This window comes from Neovison vison, chromosome 11 (genome assembly GCF_020171115.1).
Source record: "Neovison vison isolate M4711 chromosome 11, ASM_NN_V1, whole genome shotgun sequence".
NCBI lineage: Eukaryota > Metazoa > Chordata > Mammalia > Carnivora > Mustelidae > Neogale > Neogale vison.
The window spans coordinates 38,568,992-38,588,164 of record NC_058101.1 but is presented as its reverse complement, the minus strand read 5'-3'; the positions used below and the strand labels follow the sequence as shown (position 1 = coordinate 38,588,164).

The 19,173-nt window shown below is 36.3% G+C and overlaps 1 protein-coding gene across 3 annotated transcripts in view; it reads right to left on the bottom strand.

The window, feature by feature from the left end:
- ARAP2 (ArfGAP with RhoGAP domain, ankyrin repeat and PH domain 2) overlaps positions 1-19,173 on the bottom strand; it is a 186,461-nt gene that overhangs the window by 40,233 nt on the left and 127,055 nt on the right. For all 3 annotated transcript variants that reach the window (XM_044224949.1, XM_044224951.1, XM_044224950.1), the window contains 3 exons: positions 16,740-16,814; positions 12,935-13,052; positions 4,188-4,316 (listed from right to left, as the gene is read on the bottom strand). In XM_044224949.1, coding sequence (XP_044080884.1) covers positions 4,188-4,316; positions 12,935-13,052; positions 16,740-16,814 — 322 coding nt within the window. The remainder of the gene's footprint in view (positions 1-4,187; positions 4,317-12,934; positions 13,053-16,739; positions 16,815-19,173) is intronic.

Here is a 19,173-nt window from a genome sequence, read left to right as displayed (position 1 = left end):
GTGTTGGATGATTTTAAAATCCACTCCTATTTGTGATGCCAACATTTTAAATTGTTCAGATAAAATGAGAAAATTAAGGGAATGAAAACCCCTACACTACCCTAAGCCTTTAAACTTATTTGATAAAATTTTTGACTTAGCAAGGAGGTGTTGAAAATGTAATGTAAAAAAACTATATGCTTGTGATTTGTCATATAAATCAGAAAAATTCAATTAATGAAGTGCAAGTCATGTATATATACAAACACATACACACACACACAGGAATAGAGATAGGGTCAGATAGGCAGATAGTAACATCTGTGGCAACTAGACATTAAGTATGGAAAAACACAGATAGTACTACTTTTTATCTTAACAAAATGTTAAAACATTAGCTATTTGTTACTGAGAAAAAAGTGTGGTTGCAACCAACTACCTTTGTTTCAAATTCTGCTAATTTCCACTTGCTCCCCAGGTTAAAGTAAGAAAATGTTAAGAAAGAAAAACTCTTCATATTATTCCTTTTCTGTCATGAAGAGCAATGTATTTCTGAGATGATTCCAGTTTTTCTGCTAACAAACTGACAGAAAAATCACATCTGATTTACTTTCATTCCTTTCCTTTTAGATCCCAATTTTAAGGAGCAGTGGATGTAATGAACGGAGCAATGATTCTGGAGTAGGTGGTCATTGTGATTGATTTAGGAGACATTTGCCAAGACAGAGACAAAGTAGATGGAATATCTAACCAACCTAAAATCTGTCACCAAATATACACCAAAAGAAGTACTTATAAACTCCAGGTTATTGCAAGATACAATTACAGGGAAAACAAATCATGACCTAAGAAATTGATTTAAAAAAGTAAACAACCGGCCGGAGTTGCTTTAAAATGATAATCTTAAATTCACACAGATGCAGAGCAAACCATAATGAAAGAGATTATTTTGCCTTGACAATCTGAATATAAATCAAGCTCTAATTAAAAAACATTTATAAAAATTTTATTGCCTAGAAGATAAAAAATAAAGTTCTAAAAATATTTACTGCATCGGCACTTCTATCTTTGACCAAAAATACATTAACTACTAACATGAAATGGTCCAATAATCTATTTGCTGTTGGTGTTACTCTAACACCTTTTTTTTTTCCATGCAAAGAGAAATAATTTCCTGGTAGAAAGAACTATAGAAACTATAATTACAATTTGGATACTCATTTGGAAACCAGAGGAAGGGACAGGGCAGGGCACAGGCATGTGTTTTATGGCTCTCACCCCATCAGAGGAACGAAGGAGATAGGAGAGCAACACGAAATCTTGCTGACATTTTACCTTAGAGAATATTTCCTTCAAATCCCTGATCCTATCATTTGAGCCTGCTTTCCACTGCTTGGGATCTTCAGTTTTTATACAGATATTTTGTCAACACCTTACAAAAGCCTGATACTTTCACACCAGAAGGACACACTCCCAACCCCATGAAGAGGACACGCAGGAATATGTGGGCATCATGCTGACACCTAATCTTCTGACCCAGTTACAGACAGAACCAGCACAGCTTTCCAGTCTACCATTTCTCTGGGTCCTTAAGCAACCTTAAGGATTCTACTCAGATGTGACTGCTCTCAACCAGCTCAATGTGTATGCTCTTGTTTTTTTCAAGGGCACTTAATAGTATTCTTGCATTGATTATCCCCCACCCCTCCCTGCACGAAACTTTCTTTTATATCACAGCCTTTTTAAGATCTTATTCTTGTCTGTTTTCATTCATCTGGCCAATCCACTAGCATTCAAACAAGAGCTAAGGTACTATGTCTACGTATGGGTTTCAAGTACTTTGTAACATGGTAAATTAGACACATTTCAGAAGAATACTTGGAAAAAGAAAAGAAAAATTCTCACCAGAAAAATTAAAATGTACCTGAAAAGATGATTTTCTAAAAGAAAAGAAACCAGGAGAACCTATTATATATATTTCATAATCTGGACAGGTCTTGGTTCATAAGCTCGATACTATTTCTTCATCTCAGTGTCAACGCGAAACAAGAGAATTTAGGAGCTAGAACAGATTTCACAGATTATCTGACTGGGAAATTCTCAACATTGGCACCCCTGACATTTGGAGCCAAATAATTCTTTGTGAAGAGCTGTCTTATGTTTTATAGGATGGTTAACAGCATCTCTGGTCCCTACTCACTAAACACCAGAAACATTTAGTTGTAATTCAGAAATGTCTACAGACATTGCCAAATGTCCCCAGGGGAACAAAAAGAGAACCCACCTGAGAGCTACTGCTCTACATCATGTCACATCTGTAGGAGTAGAGAAAATTTCTGTTGCAATCCCAAAGAGGTGTGGGTATGTGGTCAAAAACATATACAGTTATAATAAAAGAATTTAAAATAAGATAATGGTTTCTAAAAGGCTAAATTTCTCCAGCAAGAAGAAAATACCTGTTTAGATGTAAGACGAGAATGACACATAACTTGTTACGCTGCTAGCCTTCTGTCAAAATGCTCTCAGGTAAGTATACGAGATACAGGACAGATATCTGAGATATAAAGGACATGTGATAGAGACTGAATGTTTGTGTTCCCCAGAATTCATATGTTGAAACCCTACCTCCTGGTGGGGCCTTTAGGAAGGGAACTGGGATTAGATGAGGTCAGTGGGTGGAGCGCTCCCAGAGGACTAGCATCCTACTAAGAGTCACAATGGAGCTTGGGGCCTTTCTTTGCTCTCCACCCTGTGAGGAGATAGCAGAAAGGGAGTCTGCATCCTGAAGATGGCTCTCAGAACTTGACCATGCTAGTACCTTCATCTCAGACTTCCGGCCTCCAGACCGTGAGAAATCAGCTTCTGCTGTTCCAGTCTAACCTAGTGCTAGGGCATTACCATGAAATCAGGAATGTATCAGATTAGCTGTGGTACAGTTAAGAGCTTACTGATCTATGGCTATTAGCTGGAGAGCCTGAAATCCTTCTAGGCAGGTTTATAGCATTTAAGAGCTGTACATATATATAAAATTAGAAGACAGACCAATCTGTTCTCAAATCCAATATTTAGTAACTGTATGATCTAGGGCAAATTACTTCATTTCTGTGTACTTTCTTTCCCCATTTGGAAATTTTAAAAAACTTGAAATGAGCTTTGTTAGGTACAAAGCTCAGTTAATAATATGTGATAAGTAGATAGTAACAGTCATTATTAATATCAATTACAAAAGCTGTAGTAAATTTTATCTTATAAAACTTAAATTCTTGGGGCACCTGGGTGGCTCAGTGGGTTAAAGCCTCTGCCTTCGGCTCAGGTCATGATCCCAGGGTCCTGGGATCGAGCCCCGCATCGGGCTCTCTGCTCCGTGGAGGGCCTGCTTCCTCCTCTCTCTCTCTGCCTGTCTCTCTGCCTACTTGTGATATCTCTCTCTGTCAAATACATAAATAAAATCTTTAAATTAGATCCATTAAAAAAAAAAAGAAAAAACTTAAATTCTTTGCTTTCGGAGTTGGTTTATGTAGAGCGCCAGCAGAAGATCTTTTCTCTAATTCATCAGTTAATGACAACAGAAGAATGAGTTTGAAAAAAAAGTTCTCTGATAGTTCACAAGGGTTCAGAGACTGGCTGGCATGTTTCCCTTGTCCTAACTAACTTATTTAACCTTACATGTGTACATGTCTTCTCCTAACTGGATGGCAAGTATACTTATTGGAAGCATAACATTTTGTACTTTCTTTATTCTTTTTTTTTCCCCCACAAATCACCCCAGAATAAGTGGGAATTAACAACAACCACTCAGTATCAGGGCTTGTATAACTTGCACTTCTTGAATGCCTAGAGAACTTTCAAATGGAAACATAATTCAGGAAGAAGAATCACCATCTATTTAAAACTTAGAAAAACACATTAAGTACTGCAAAAGTCCTTTTAAAAATAGAAAACATTCATTATAAAAACCTTAACTTGGGACTGTCAAATTAGCCAGCTATTAGCAGAATGCTACTTTCCAGGAAAGTCTGAATCTGGCACTTGGGACTCCTGTCTATATATTCTCCTTCCAATCCTCCAATACTGCATCAAGTGGATTCTGTGTTTAGTTTCCCAATTTTTTTTTTTTTACATTATTACATAATACTTATGCCATGATCAGTATCCTTTAGGCACTTGAAGTTGCAATTGTAGTTGCAATGTGAAATAACAACACCTACCATTATAGTGTTTAATTGTATCAATGGTTAAGAATCTCTTCACCACAAGATAAGCAGAGCCAGGTTCAGATAATGAACTCCACCGAAGCACCTGTTCCAACACATTTTCTGTGTAGTGAAGAGGACGTTCTGCAAAAAATAAAACCAGATCAAATTGGGAAAAAAAAGATCAGTTTTTATAAATTTTCAAAAATCCTTTAAAATAGATCTGTACGCAACAAAAAATACAACCACATCTTATGTTATACAATAACAATGCTAGGACTACATATAAGAGACCTTAACACATAGAACACCATTAGCATATGATGAAATTTAATTTATTGTATAAATGAATCTGTGCAGGGACATCTGTTACTCAGCTTTTGAAAAAAAAAAAAATCAGAGGTACTATCCTTTGGATAAAATCTCAGGAATAATGCTACCCTTTTGTAAAAGAAACCAGTTTCTTATCCCATCTTCTTTTTAATTCAGGTAGCATTCTGGTTTGCTTATGGAAAGCTGTTTGCATATGCAAGTAATTAATTGTAAAAGGACTAGCAAAGTTAATTTTGTTCAGTAGTAAGTAATAACCTTTGTTTATCCTAACATGATTAGCATGCTATAATTTCTGATCAATACCAATGAACAATTTAGAGCTGAAACGATCACAGTCAATTCATATGAATTTATAAAATATGCCTTCAACAGAGAATAGATGAAAAGAATCATAAAATACTACTAAGTCATTTATGTCCACTAGTGAAAATATCAATCAGAAATATTATGTGGCAATATCATCTAGTAACTATTGATACGATAGTCTAAAATCAAAAAGTTAATGACATCGGGATGCCTGGGTGGCTCAGTTGGTTGGACGACTGCCTCCGGCTCAGGGCGTGATCCTGGAGTCCCGGGATCGAGTCCCACATCAGGCTCCCAGCTCCATGGGGAGTCTGCTTTGCTCTCTGACCTTCTCCTCGCTCATGCTCTCTCTCACTGTCTCTCTCTCTCAAATAAATAAATAAAATCTTTAAAAAAAAAAAAGTTAATGACATCTTACAGATTTCTCCTTGATAAATACTCATCCATATGTTTTGTTCTAAGCAATCATATTTTTAAATATATCACAAACTTTCAGCATAGAGTGAAAAACACCTGGTTTTTACAATTACAATCAAAGCTTCATAGAAGGTTTTTTCCTGATCAAAATAGGGCAATCATTTAATAAAATGTTACAGCAGAAACATATGCTTGGAAAAAAAAGGAAATTCAAACCTTTTCACAGTACCCTGAGAATGGCATGACTGAAATAGCAAGAACATCAGCTTTAACACAAAGATGCTGATGCAGCCTTCTCAGAATCATAGCCATGTATAAGTCAATCCAACTCATTCATCCCTTCCTAAATACAAAGAGCACAGCATTCTGGCTGTTCATTTTCAGTTGAAGTAAGAATGCTAATGACAAACAAGAAAGAGCATGTCAAAAGCATCATACTCATATAGGAACCATGATATTTTAATTGGTGATAAAATCAAAAGTAAAATGACCAAATATATCACATCCTCCTTAATCCTGATCTCCCCTGGCTATGACCACAGCATTCCAGAACTTATCAATAATCTTAGGTCCACAGAAAAACAAATTTTTCTGATTCCAGTTTAAAGAAATAGATTTGTGCTTACTGCTCAGTATGAGAAAATGTAGCCTGAATTCTATGCTTATTGGAGCAAGCCTACTCAGTATGATGATAGCAATTACCAAAACCACACACACACAAAACAACAAAAACGAGCAACTAAGCCATACATCTTAAAGGCGAATCTGCCTTTTATTTACAAATATATCCTTTGTACACAGCAGACTGAAAAGTACATAACAGACATTCAATAAATACTTAAGGAATAAAATATCTCGTGAATTTCTCTGGTGGCCTATAATTAATAGAAAATATTTGTAAATGAATCAGCAAACAAAATTCTTTGTAAAATCAGACAGAATCTTCTGTGCTTTATCAATTCCATTTTTCTTCAAGTAACTTTTTTTTTAAAAGATTTTATTTATTTGAGTAAGAGAGAGCAAGCAAGCATGAGCTGGGGGTAGGGGCAGAGGAAGAGAGAGATGTAAGAAGCCAGATTGTGCTTAGATCCCAGGACCCTATCATAACCTGAACTGAAGACAAATGTTTAACCAACTGAGCCACCCAGGTACTGCTAATTCCAGTAATTTTCTGAAAGGTTTGACAAAAATAATAATTTCCCACAAACTGCCCAAGTTATAAATTTGATTTTTGATTACTCCATAAATGACTGTCTTCTATTAATGGAGGCTATAATTAGATTAACTGTATTAAAAAAAAAAACAAAAAACAAAAAACGACTAGTAATAGAATGGGCACTCTCTTTACACTTGGCATTACCTAATCCTTGGTTCTACTTCTTGCAATCTCTGGGACACCACTGATACAATTAACAGTTGCCATTTCTGGAATAACTATGAATCAGATATTATATATAATCACTTTTAATCTACTCAGCATGCTTTATTAGGTGTTTTATTTTCATATTTTACATGTAAAGAAACCCAAAGATCAGAGTTAACTTGCTTGAAGTCAAACCCTAGCTGGTTCAAGGGAAGAACAAAGATTTGAACCTCAAATCTACCTTACTTTTAAGCCCAATATTTTTAAATGCCACACTTCAGTTTTATTTTGGGAAACTGTGTAAAGTCCCACATAATGATCTTCTCACATGTAATCTGGGGAAAAAAAGCATCAACTTGCTAAGATTTTTTTTGAGGACCAAACAAAGTATCTTGCCTATCCTTGGTGAGAAGATGGTTAGGAAATAATACCAAGAAAGTTTCAACATCCTGTACTCAGGGAAACTGATGAACCCACAGCTGGCTTAGAAATGAGACTTCTATTCCTAACTGGAAAACAGTATTTGGAGTGAAATAAAAGCTCCTTTTTCTTTCTTACAAGATTAAATTGGTAATGAGACTTCTGAGTATCAGAACATTTGTATTAAAGAGGGTCACTACAACAAGTAGATACTACAGCTCTAAAGTGTTCTTAGTTATACTGAAATCACAGTATAACTAACACCATAGATACAGAAGTAAATACAAATTTGCCAAAAATTTGTCAAGTATGTTTTTCTCATCAGTATCACAGTATGAAATACTTCAGGAGCATGAAAATCCTGAAGATCCAAATTCCTACATAAAAGCAAGAGCTGAAGCATGAGATGAAAAGATAAGTATTTATTAGTCTCTCAAATGCTACCTTTATAAAATGGCATTTAAATCCACCTGAAGAGATAGGAGGTGGGAACAAGTGAGACATTAAACACTGCTGGAATATAAATTCCTACAAATAAATAAATTGTATTTATAGTTTGATTTGCAACCATCTGTCATGATAGATTATATGGGATGCACATCATCTGGCATTAGGGCATTACTAGAAATAAATAACTCAGTTGCATACTATCTATAGCTTAAGTATTGCTGAAAATTCAGTGTAGTTACTTGAGAAGAAAAGGTTATGGAGAAGAAAAGGTTACTTGAGAACAAAAGGTTATTTAGTGAGGTAAATCACATTATTAGTATCTGAAAATCAGGTTCAGAGAATAACTTGGCCTCCCTTGTTAAATAAAGAACTACCCATTTTCCACTCCAAATAACAGGTGCTGTCCTTAAATTTCTGGCAGAAATGACACAGGATTTCCTGAAACAATGATGATTCCCTCAGTAGTTAAAACCCAAGAGCTATGCAAGTTTTACTCTGTCCTGTCCACACTCAGAGGGTGAAAGCACTTTCCGTATTATCAGGAGATGGGCTGGAAAGAATCCTGATAAAAAATGAACAGATCTTCTGCATCACAGTAACTATGAGGAAGAAATAAGAAAACACTTTGTAGTGATGCTGCTTCTGAGAACAGAACTGCTTTACCAACTTGAACTTCTCAGTCCAGAAGCCTACTTAAACTTAAAAATAACCTGGGGAGGTTATTTATTTGTTTATTTACTTTTTTCAGCAGGTGAAGGCACTGAAGATATGGGACTACATCTGCAGAGGACAACTTCAGTTTTAAGATGAGACATTATAATAAGAGCATACCTGAGAAGATTAGCTCTAGATGAAGGCAATACCTTCTCCTAGAGTGGGTTTCAGCTTGTCTTAGTATTGGCAGCAGGGGTTAAGTATGCTTGCATCTTTCCAAGAATGAGACAAAGAATGACTTTTCTTTATCCAGTACAAATTTCAAATGTCCCATCAGACATTCATTTAGAGGGAAAACCAATCCATAAATTGAGCCTAGAATCCAGCAACTTTACATATGAATTCTCAAAATATTTTTATGGTTTTAATATGACTTTTTTTTTTTTTAAGATTTCATTTATTTATCTGACAGAGAGAGATTACAAGTAAGCAGAGAGGCAGGCAGAGAGAGGAGGAAGCAGGCTCCTGGGCGAGCAGAGAGCCTGACGCGGGGCTCGACCCCAGGACCCTGAGACCACGACCTGAGCCAAAGGCAGAGGCATTAACCCACCGAGCCACCCAGGCGCCCCTATCCAATATGACATTTTTCCATCAATCTGACTACCATAAAAGCAAAACAAGATGACTCTTTGTCAGAACCTAATCTCCGATGTGACAGTATTGGAAGGTAGGGCATTTTGGAGGTCATGGGCACAGAGCCCTCATGAGAGGGGTTAGTGCCCTTTTAAAATAAATGAGACCCCAAAGAGCTCCCTTCCACCATGCGAGAACAGGAAAAGACAGCCTTCTATGAAGCTCTCACTTCTATGAAGTGAGAGCTAGGCTCTCACTAGACACTGAATCTGCTGGCACCTTGATCTTGTGAAACTTCCCAGCCTCCAGAACTGTGAAAACTAATTTCTACTGTTTATAAGCCCCCAGTCTACAGAATGGTTAGAACAGCCCAAATGGACTAAGACAGTATTTCACCAATGACAGTAATGATGCCGATGATAGAAGAGTCACAAATGGACATGCTTTGGTCTGCATTATAGTTGTCGCATCCCTAATTCCATTTATAGGTTTAATAATCTATGTTCATTATCCTCAGCCATCTAGGAGTATCTAAGCATTTATACAATACATATTTTCCGGTCCTTTTTATATAATTAGGGAAATATATTAATATGTGTAAAAGTAAGTATAATAGGGGCACCTGGGTGGCTCAGTCATTAAGCTTAAGCCTCTGACTTCAGCTCAGGTCATGATCCTAACGTCTTAGGATGGGGCCCCCCCATTGGACTCCCTCCTCAGCAGGTAGCCTGCTTCTCCCTCTCCCACTCCCCCTGCATCTATTGCCTCGCTCCATGTGTTTCTCCTGTCAAAAAAAAAATAAATAAAATCTTAAAAAAATAAGTAAGTATAATAAATTATCTCAGAAGGGCAAAAGGAACATTACAAAATAATTATTATAAAAAAGGGGCACTGGATAAGTAAGTTAGGGTAGAAAACTATTGCTTTAAAATTTACTGACACCTAAAATAAAATTCAGCACTTCTGATTCACTTCCTTACCTATTTACCTATCTAGCTATCTATTTATTTTTGGTTACTTTGTTACTTGGGGGAATTTATATTTACATTTGAAAAAGCAGCAATTACATGCTGACATTCTTCCTATCAGCTACAATCTTGTGACTACCAACGCCTTCACTTTTATCCTCTTTTTATATTTCACTTTCTCTTCCCTGCAAGTTACTAGAAATAAAGCTTTTAACATTTCAGGAGGTCAGGCGGAGCACACAGGTTCCCGTCTGCTTCAGTAAGCCGGCGCAAGCACAGGCCCCTCTGCAGCTCTCCCAGCATCACTCCCTTAGAAGCAGTAAAAACGATCTTCGCTTTCTCTTCTGGGGAATTCTACTTAATGAGTGGACAAATATTAAAACCATGCCAAATCTGAATTCTTAACTCCATCAAATGTCTTTTTTCTTGCTTGGTGTTCCTTTGATAACATATTTAGACATTTGTGAATCCAAACAACTTGAGGTCTCCTAAGTTTTTTTTATATTCTCATTAAAACTTTTTTTTTAATTGAACCAAAAAAACAGAAAAAAACAACCAATCCAATGTTATATTTGTGAAGTACTAATTGTCATATGCAAGTTGATACTCAGTCACTTTTCAGGGTAAGCAACCCTTCATTTTCCAAGAGAAATCCAGCAACGATGTTTCCAGATAGACTGAAATCTCTCTTCTAGCTATACAGAATTCCTATCTATCCTCCTTCATTCTTCTCACGCCTCTCAGTCAGGAACGCTAATGCCCAAAGGCACAGAGCTCCAATGATGTGACACAGGGATCTGCTTTGATTCAATCCTTGAGAGAGTAAGAGTAGTGGGGAGAGGATGGCTACCCCCAAATCCATGACTGATGATTCTGCTGTGGATCTCCTAATAAAAACAACAGGAACAGAAGCATATAGTAAACAATCAGCTGTCTAAGAGCTAAACTGGGCGGGGAGATCTCCTAGTGATTCTTAACCTAAGCAGAAATCACTCCATGTACCTTCCGCATTTTGATACGTCTAATCCAAAGAGCAATAGTCCAAGTCGCTCAAGTTCAGAATGCACCTATTTTTGTTCCTCCTCAGTTAACAAGATATTTGCGGGGTATATTCCACATCAATGCATTATACTAGAGGTAGTGACAGATGTAAGGGTCTAAAAAACATGGTAAATGTCCTAAAAAAAATAGGATCTAGCAGAACCAGATATATACACATTACTATTCTACAAGTTAGATAATGTGCAGTATTATAGATAACTAGTAATCAGAAAAAAGCTCAGTGAGAAGAACTATGTTCATCTAAACATCATCATGGAGGAAAGGTATTTGAGGTTATTTGAATACTGAAGGATAGGCAATAAGGAAATAAGGAAAGGGTTTCAAACGATGGAACAATATGATTTTATTTGTAATTTTAGAAAGATACTTTTGGCAGTAATAGTTATCTTTTACTCACAAATATGATGAAGCTAGTGACCTACCCCCTTTCCCTAAAATGAAACAACAAAAAAGCAAAAGCCTGCACCATCCATATACCTACAGTAATGCAAAGACTGTGCTTCACTTGTTCAGTAGATTTTAATCATCTGGCAAATATGTCCAAGGCACTATGCAACACACCAGAGATAGAAAAAAGAAAGATCCCCCTTCCTTCCAAGGAGCTCCCAAGAGATAAATATAAATCCATGTGATGGGCACTGTAAGATAAGACAAAGTGCAAAGGAACCCTTAGTATGGGTTTTAAAGGAGGTCAACTGTTGGCTCAGATGGGGGAGAATAAAGACACATTGGGGAAACACCAGCTCATGAAGGTTAGGCAAGTACAAAGAAGGAAGGGATTATCTATAAAAGAACATGTTAAATAAGAAAAGATGGCAAAGGAGATTGGGTCAGTAGAAACCTACCACTAAAGGGATAGACCGAAAAGAACTGACAAATGAGATAAAACGATTAGAAAGCCAGGTTGGAGAATCCATGCAGTATCAAAAACAGAGTGAAGACCTTCAAAAGGAAGGGAATCATAATTAACAATAATGTTAACATATTATGTTAACATAATTAACAATAAACTCTACAGAAAGGGCAAGTAAAGCGTGAACCAAATCAAGTGGGCTTGGAAGCTGGGTTGAGGGCGGGGGGGCACTCATAGTGATCATCCACTATACCATCTCCTGTAAATGGAGTGACTGAGTATGAGGAGACACAATGTGAACCAACACCAAAGCATGGGAGTCATGGACTCTTGACAATGACTATTTAAAAATTTACTTTTTAATACAAATTAGATTTTTAAAGAATCACGCACTGTAAAAAGATATGAAAACATCAAGATGAAATAATGAAAGACAAAGTATCTGACATCCCATTTCATTCTAACATTGACTGCAAAACTCCTGATGATACACAATGGAGTATTTTGACGTTGAATTTTAATTTTTATCTTGAGCTTGCAGGTGGCAAGATTTTACTTTTGGCAGTTTGACAACTATACTTGAAAGGGTCCCAAGACCTTAGTAGGTATCAGCTAGACAGATGGTCAAGGTACAAAGACATTCTGCATCTTTCTTTTTTTTTTTTTTTTTTCCTCCTAGAGGTCTTTACAACCAAACAGTGTCATTAGAATGTAAAGCTTATTCAGCACTTGACTACTGGGGTAGTCAAGGTGTTTTAAAAGCTCTCTCCATCCTTCCGTCTCTGAGATAAAAGATGACAAAATATCTGATCCACTCCACTGAAGACAGAGAGAGGACAGGGAAAAAGCCAAAAAAAATAAAATAAATAAGTAAATAAGTAAATAAATAAAGCTTCCCCTCAGCTTAAAACAAATTGTTTTTTAAAATATTAATCTTTTAAATCAATATTCTCTGTTTTTGTTAAAAGACTAGTAAACAGGAATGAGGTGGGTGGCCATTTCAAATATGGTTACAAATCAAACTGCTTGTCCTTACAAACAAAGACCTATTTCATAAAGCAGCAACACAGATGCCTAATGTTTTGCACTGTATTTTTATAGTCAAGAAAATAATTATCAAGATGAGTAAAATCATAGGAGGACACTCTCAAGTGGCAATAACATATTAACACATGCACGGAGGTAGAAGGGAATTCAAAATGAGATGTTAATCTTTAAAAAACACGTCTGTAATGACTTGTCACAAAAATAGCCTTCTTCACACTATAAGGAATTTAAAAATCTTAGCATGAAAATCACTTACCTAGCTCTTCATTTTCAATGACTTCAAATGTGGCCCAGATATCACCTTTCATAGGAATTATATTTTTTATTGCTAATATATCATTAGTTAATTCCTCTGCTTCCATCACAGGAGAGATCTATAAAAGAGGCAAAATTCCTTCAAGAATGTATGTCACACATAGAAGTCACCTAATGATAGCACCAACAGTACTCACCCCATCTACCAACTTATGATGCTCTAAGTTTCTTACTTAGTACGCTTACCTAGCTTCTCTAAGCACATAGAAAAACAGCCTGTTCAGTTCTTCTCCATAAACTAGAATATATTTTAATGTGAGTGCAAAAAGATATTACAGTAAAGACATAATCAGGAAGAATTTTTTTTTTTTTTCCTCACTTAGTGAGCCATTAGATCACTCAAGGAAGGATTCACCAGACAATGAATCTAATGGTATTCCAGGACTAAAAATTTTTACTCATCAGTTCAGTAATCAAGAGTTCACAGCAGTTTGGTTTATTCGGTCTGGGCCCTGAATTATACACAATCGACTGCTGTCTACCATGCCAAAAAGCTCCAGGGTTTTACTGGGCTGTGGTGTGCCCTGCTGTGCCTGTGACAGATGGTGAGACACAGGAGCAAGCTGGAGCCGGGATTTCAGGGCAGAGGGCAGAGTCTGCCGTGCCAGCCCTGGGGCCAGTTCCACAAGAGTCCCAAAGCCTCAGGCCATGGCATAACCACACCATCTTCTTCAGGGACTTTAGGGAATTCTGACTGGTTACTTTCTTTCTTTCTTTCTTTCTTTCTTTCTTTCTTTTTTAAACCATTCTTAAAGGTATACTAGACAAAAACAAGTGACTTTCTTCAATATGAATTTAGTTCTAATGCTAAACAAACAGAAGATGTTTTAAACATTGGGATATTGCAACTGCAACCTAGTTTTGCACATTTTCCATGAAAGTATGGCCCTATTTAAAATTTTCTTCAAAAAGGAATGTGCTCATTACCATTTCTCCTGTCCAGTACCAATCATAAGCAAAAGCATTCGCATTTATACGAGTAACATAAAACACACTTTCTTATGGTAGCATCTACAGTCTCTCTTCTGGACTTTGTGGAATGTGTAACATTCAGAATGTATGAATGATACCATAAAGTCTACTGGTTTCTATTTTTAAAAGCCAAATGAAATATAAGCTTTAAAGAATAAAAACCTCACTATCTGGGAAAATTGGAAAACTTGTAGTAGTAGAAACATTGGATGAGTCATTTCAATAATGCTGCTCACCTGAATGGCTTTAACATTTTTAAAGCAGCATAAACCTTTCTTAAAATAATAAATTACTGAGGGCGCCTGGGTGGCTCAGTGGGTTAAGCCGCTGCCTTCGGCTCAGGTCATGATCTCAGGGTCCTGGGATTGAGTCCCGCATCGGGCTCTCTGGTCTGCAGGGAGCCTGCTTCCTCCTCTCCCTCTCTCTGCCTGCCTGTCTGCCTGCTTGTGATCTCTGTCTGTCAAATAAATAAATAAAATCTTTAAAAAAAAAAAATTAAAAAAAAAAATTAAAAATAAATAAATAAATAAATTACTAAGACACTAAACTTTGAAGGAGGTTGACCAAGGAATGGAAAACCGGAATTCCGTTCCTTATCCCAGAAGACTCTCAAGAACAGGGAACCCCCAGAACTACAAGAACTACCCAAAGCATGCTTTGGAAATTATTACTCCAAGGACTATACAAATCAATATGATGATCATCAGGTTAGGAATATGATGGTCAAAGTATGTGTTCTGGCTTTAACACTTATTTAATTCCCAGTTTGTATTCATGTGAGCTTGAGACATTACTTGCTTCACCGGCCTCTGGGGGCAGAGGTAATGACAAGCTGAAATAAATATAACTGAAGAGTTTTCTGAAGTCTGAAGCATGAAAAAAATGTTAATGATTATTTTTACATGGTTTTTGTCATGTTTTTAAAGAAAATTTGGAGGGGAGCCTGGGTGGCTTAGTTGTTAAGCATCTGCCTGTGGCTCAGGTCATGATCCCAGGGTCCTGGGTTCAAGCCCCACATCGGGCTCCCTGCTCAGCAGGAAGCCTGCTTCTCGTTCTCCCCACTCCCCCTGCTTGTATTCCCTTTCTCGCTCTCTCTGTCAAATAAATAAATAAATAAAATCATTAAAAAATAAAAATAAAAAAATTAAGAGAATTTGGAGTTGTTAAAGGTGAAACTGACAGTCCTTTATATGCATATACTTAAATAAGAATTTTGCTCAGTTTTAATAATTTGTATTATGGTCTTGTCAGTAAGATAAAATTAAAATGAGCTACTAAAGAGTGTGTAGGTGGAGCTAAGTCATGTGCTTTGAATACCTCTTCTAGCATTAGCGATGAACTTGTGCTGATTATCTGTACTACTTCCTTGTATCCCCTATTACCAGCATACCACATTAAGCATAAAAAATTTGATGTGGCCAATATGTGGCAAGGCTCCTGCTCTTAGGGACTTATGACTGTAGTAGTTCACTCCATGTTGCAAGTGGCATGTTGCACTGCCACAGAGACACAATATGGAATCATTAAAAAATATAAATGAGGGACGCCTGGGTGGCTCAGTTGGTTAAGCAGCTGCCTTCTGCTTAGGTCATGATCCCAGCGTCCTGGGATCGAGTCCCGCATCGGGCTCCTTGCTCGGCAGGGAGCCTGCTTCTCCCTCTGCCTCTGCCTGCCATTCTGTCTGCCTATGCTTGCTCTCTTGCCCTCTCTCTCTGATAAATAAACAAAATCTAAAAATATATATATATATATATATATATATATGAATATTACAATGTATTTAACAAAACTAAAGTCCAGAAAGATATAAGACTCTATTTAAACATTGGAATTTAGATGGCAGAATGTCTTCCTCACACAGAGAATGTAGTCTTAACTAAGTAGAAATCTGAATTATCACTGTTACCCTCCCTAAGGCTGAGGAAATACAGAAGGGGAGAACAAGGAGGACACTTTTAATTCAGAAAAAAAGAAAAAAAAAAGATTCATATTCTCAAAAAAGACAAGTTCTCCAATACTCAAATCAATTGGAAGATAGGAAGTTAGTCTAGAATATAAGAGTGGAAGACCATTAATAAATAATAAAAATAATATAGGACTAGTAGTATCGATTATTTATTAAACACTTATGTGCCAAGCAATTTGCTAAGTGTTTTTTTTTTTTTTTAAAGATTTTATTTATTTATTTGACAGAGAGAGAGAGAGATCACAAGTAGGCAGAGAGGCAGGCAGAGAGAGAGGGAGGAAGCAGGCTCCTTGCTGAGCAGAGAGCCCGATGCGAGGCTCAATCCCAGGACCCTGGGATCATGACCTGAGCCGAAGGCAGAGGTTTAATCCACTTGGCCACCCAGGCACCCCTATTAAGTGTTTTATAAGCAGTATCCTGTTAAGGACTCATATTAATGATATGATGTAAATACTTTAATTTTCCTCATTTGATAGGGGAGATGATTGCAACTCAGAGTAAGTTAACTTGCCTAATGCTAAGATACTACAAAGGGGAGGAACAAGTATTTGAGGTCAGGTTTTTTTCTAGAACCTGAAGAAAATCTTAACCATAACGTAAAGCACCTAAGATGTTCTCTTTCCAAATGACTAAAACATGGACTTTCTGGAGGATACTGTAATAAAATGTCAATCCTATCAATCAGTCATTTTTTTTAACTGGACAGGTAAAATATGGGAAATAATGGAAAATTCAAGATATACAAATTAATGCATATTAATACTTGCAACTTCCAAAAGTACTCTTTACATACATCTTTAGGACTCACCCGAATTATAATACTGCAGTCAGGTTCCTTCCTTTCTACATACACTTCAATTAACAAATCTCCAGCCTGGGAGACCTAGAAAGGGGCAAATGTGAAAACAGCAAATATAAGTATGATACTTAAGACACAAAGCCAAATATTTCATAATAGTGAAATGAGCCTGTTGATAGCATGATAATACCCATTTTCCAGATGCAGCTGAGAAGGAATCTACACAAATTGCCATTTTATTTTTCATCTCTTAAAAGAATTTAATGTCCTGAACACTCTTATATTCTTAGTAAAATAATGAATCTGGCTACAATGAGAAGGAATTTGCTGACGTCAACAACAGAAGTTGTAAGAGCCATCGCCATGTGTGTTAATAGGATAAACAAAATGAGAAGAGAAAATGATCCACATGTGACTTGCTCTAAGCTACAGTGTGGGCACAATACCAATAATAAAAAGGGAAAAAAGGTGTTGCTAAATTTTCAAAGAGATACGTCCAAAAACTGACATTTGAGGATAAATTAGGTTGGAGCTATATTAAAACTAAAAATAGAAAAAATATATTTTGCAAAGAAAAAAAAAAGTGAAGTGACAGTATAAAGTAGATGAAAAGAGAAGTTTTTATTTTAATTATTGTTAGCCAACCATTTAGTGTTCCAATATTTGGGTCACTATTATATCCCAGCAGACATATTAAGTGAAGAAGAGACAATCCAGAAAATAAAAACCATAAGATAACGCTATATACATCGACAGTATAATGTGGAAAAGGGTAACGAAAAACCACATGAATCTATGAAAAATATTTTGAGTAGCTTTATTCAGAAACTGCCTTAAGTTATGTAACCACTTAGAAATAGTATCTCCCAATTTTAAAAAAAATGATCGAATTGGAGAAACAATCATCCTGAAGATAAATTTGCCTAAAAATAAAACCTGATGAAAAAATTAGTGAGGAAAACATTAAAAATATACTTTGAGGAAGTTCTTAATTATACTGGCAGTAGAGACTTAGAAAAGCTTATTTCCAATTTTTCTTCCTCACTTTCAATGCTACACAAAAATTCAAGGGAAGAAAAGATACAGTTGACATTTCTACTTTTCACTGTGTTTGCATAAACAACTCTCCAGGAAGGACACATTTTAAAAATTAAAAACGCAAACACAAAGGACTCCTAGAGAGAAGCCAAAACAAGAATAACTAAGAAATTCAAACGGGGATAAGACCTGGAGACTGTCAGAAGAAAACACCATAGCAGAGTTTTCAACGGATTAGAGAAAAACAGGTTTCTCCAAAGTCTTCCACTTTTCTGCTCCAATTACTCTGTTTTGTAGACAATTCTTTTCTTCTACTTACGGACTCAATTAAAAAGCAGCCAAGACTCATTATTGTAATATGAATATAAAAGAAAAATACAGAAGGACACTCATACTTTATCTAAGAACAACATAGGTTATGCTGCCAAAGATTATCCCTTGGACTCACACAACCCTTTATTTCATGACTGAAACTCCCTAAAAAGCAGTAATTCAAGAGAACTGATAAGGAGCCAGGTTTTTTAGTGTTATGGTTAACTCCTCTAAAAACTGCATTAATACTTAGGGTCAAAATGGAGGAGATGCTTTCTTAGATAAGTACTCTATCACAGTACTAGTACTCAGGGAACTTGGGTACTAGAAATGAAGCTTTTCCTTCCCTCCTTGCTATGGAATGGTAGCTCCATGACTTCTCTCATATTTCAGGAATAAGGTAAATTTAGAGTCGACTAATAAGGAAGCATTTGCCTCATTCTCTGAGTATATCTATAAACAGGATATATTTGACCTATGGATATTATTTATTTACATTGGTATCCTGAATCCAATATAATTCAAAGTGATTAGAAGAAGATTAAATATGAATTTTAAGAAAGTCTGGGGCGCCTAGGTGGCTCAGTGGGTTAAGCCACTGCCTTCGGCTCAGGTCATGATCTCAGGGTCCTGGGATTGAGCCCCACATCGGGCTCTCTGCTCAGCAGGGAGCCTGCTTCCTCCTCTCTCTCTGCCTGCCTCTCTGCCTACTTGTGATCTCTCTCTGTCAAATAAATAAATAAAATCTTTAAAAAATAATAGTAATAATAAAAAAAAAAGAAAGAAAGTCTAATGAAGGTTCATCAAACAAGGCAAGGTACGTTGGAAAACTGCTGTGCAACCTGAACACACGAATCCAATAGAATGCAACCGAAGCAAGCAAAAGAAGATTTAGAAAATAGTCAATTTAAGACATAAATCAGCATATGTGACAAAGATGACATTAGAAACATTCCACTAATATAATCATCTGAGAGCATGCAGAGCAAAAGCATAGAAAAAATAATTTATATTTTCAAAATCATAATGGAAACAATCATTATAGAGCTGAGTTTTCCATTTACTCTAGTATCTTTTTGGCTTTAAAGGCTTC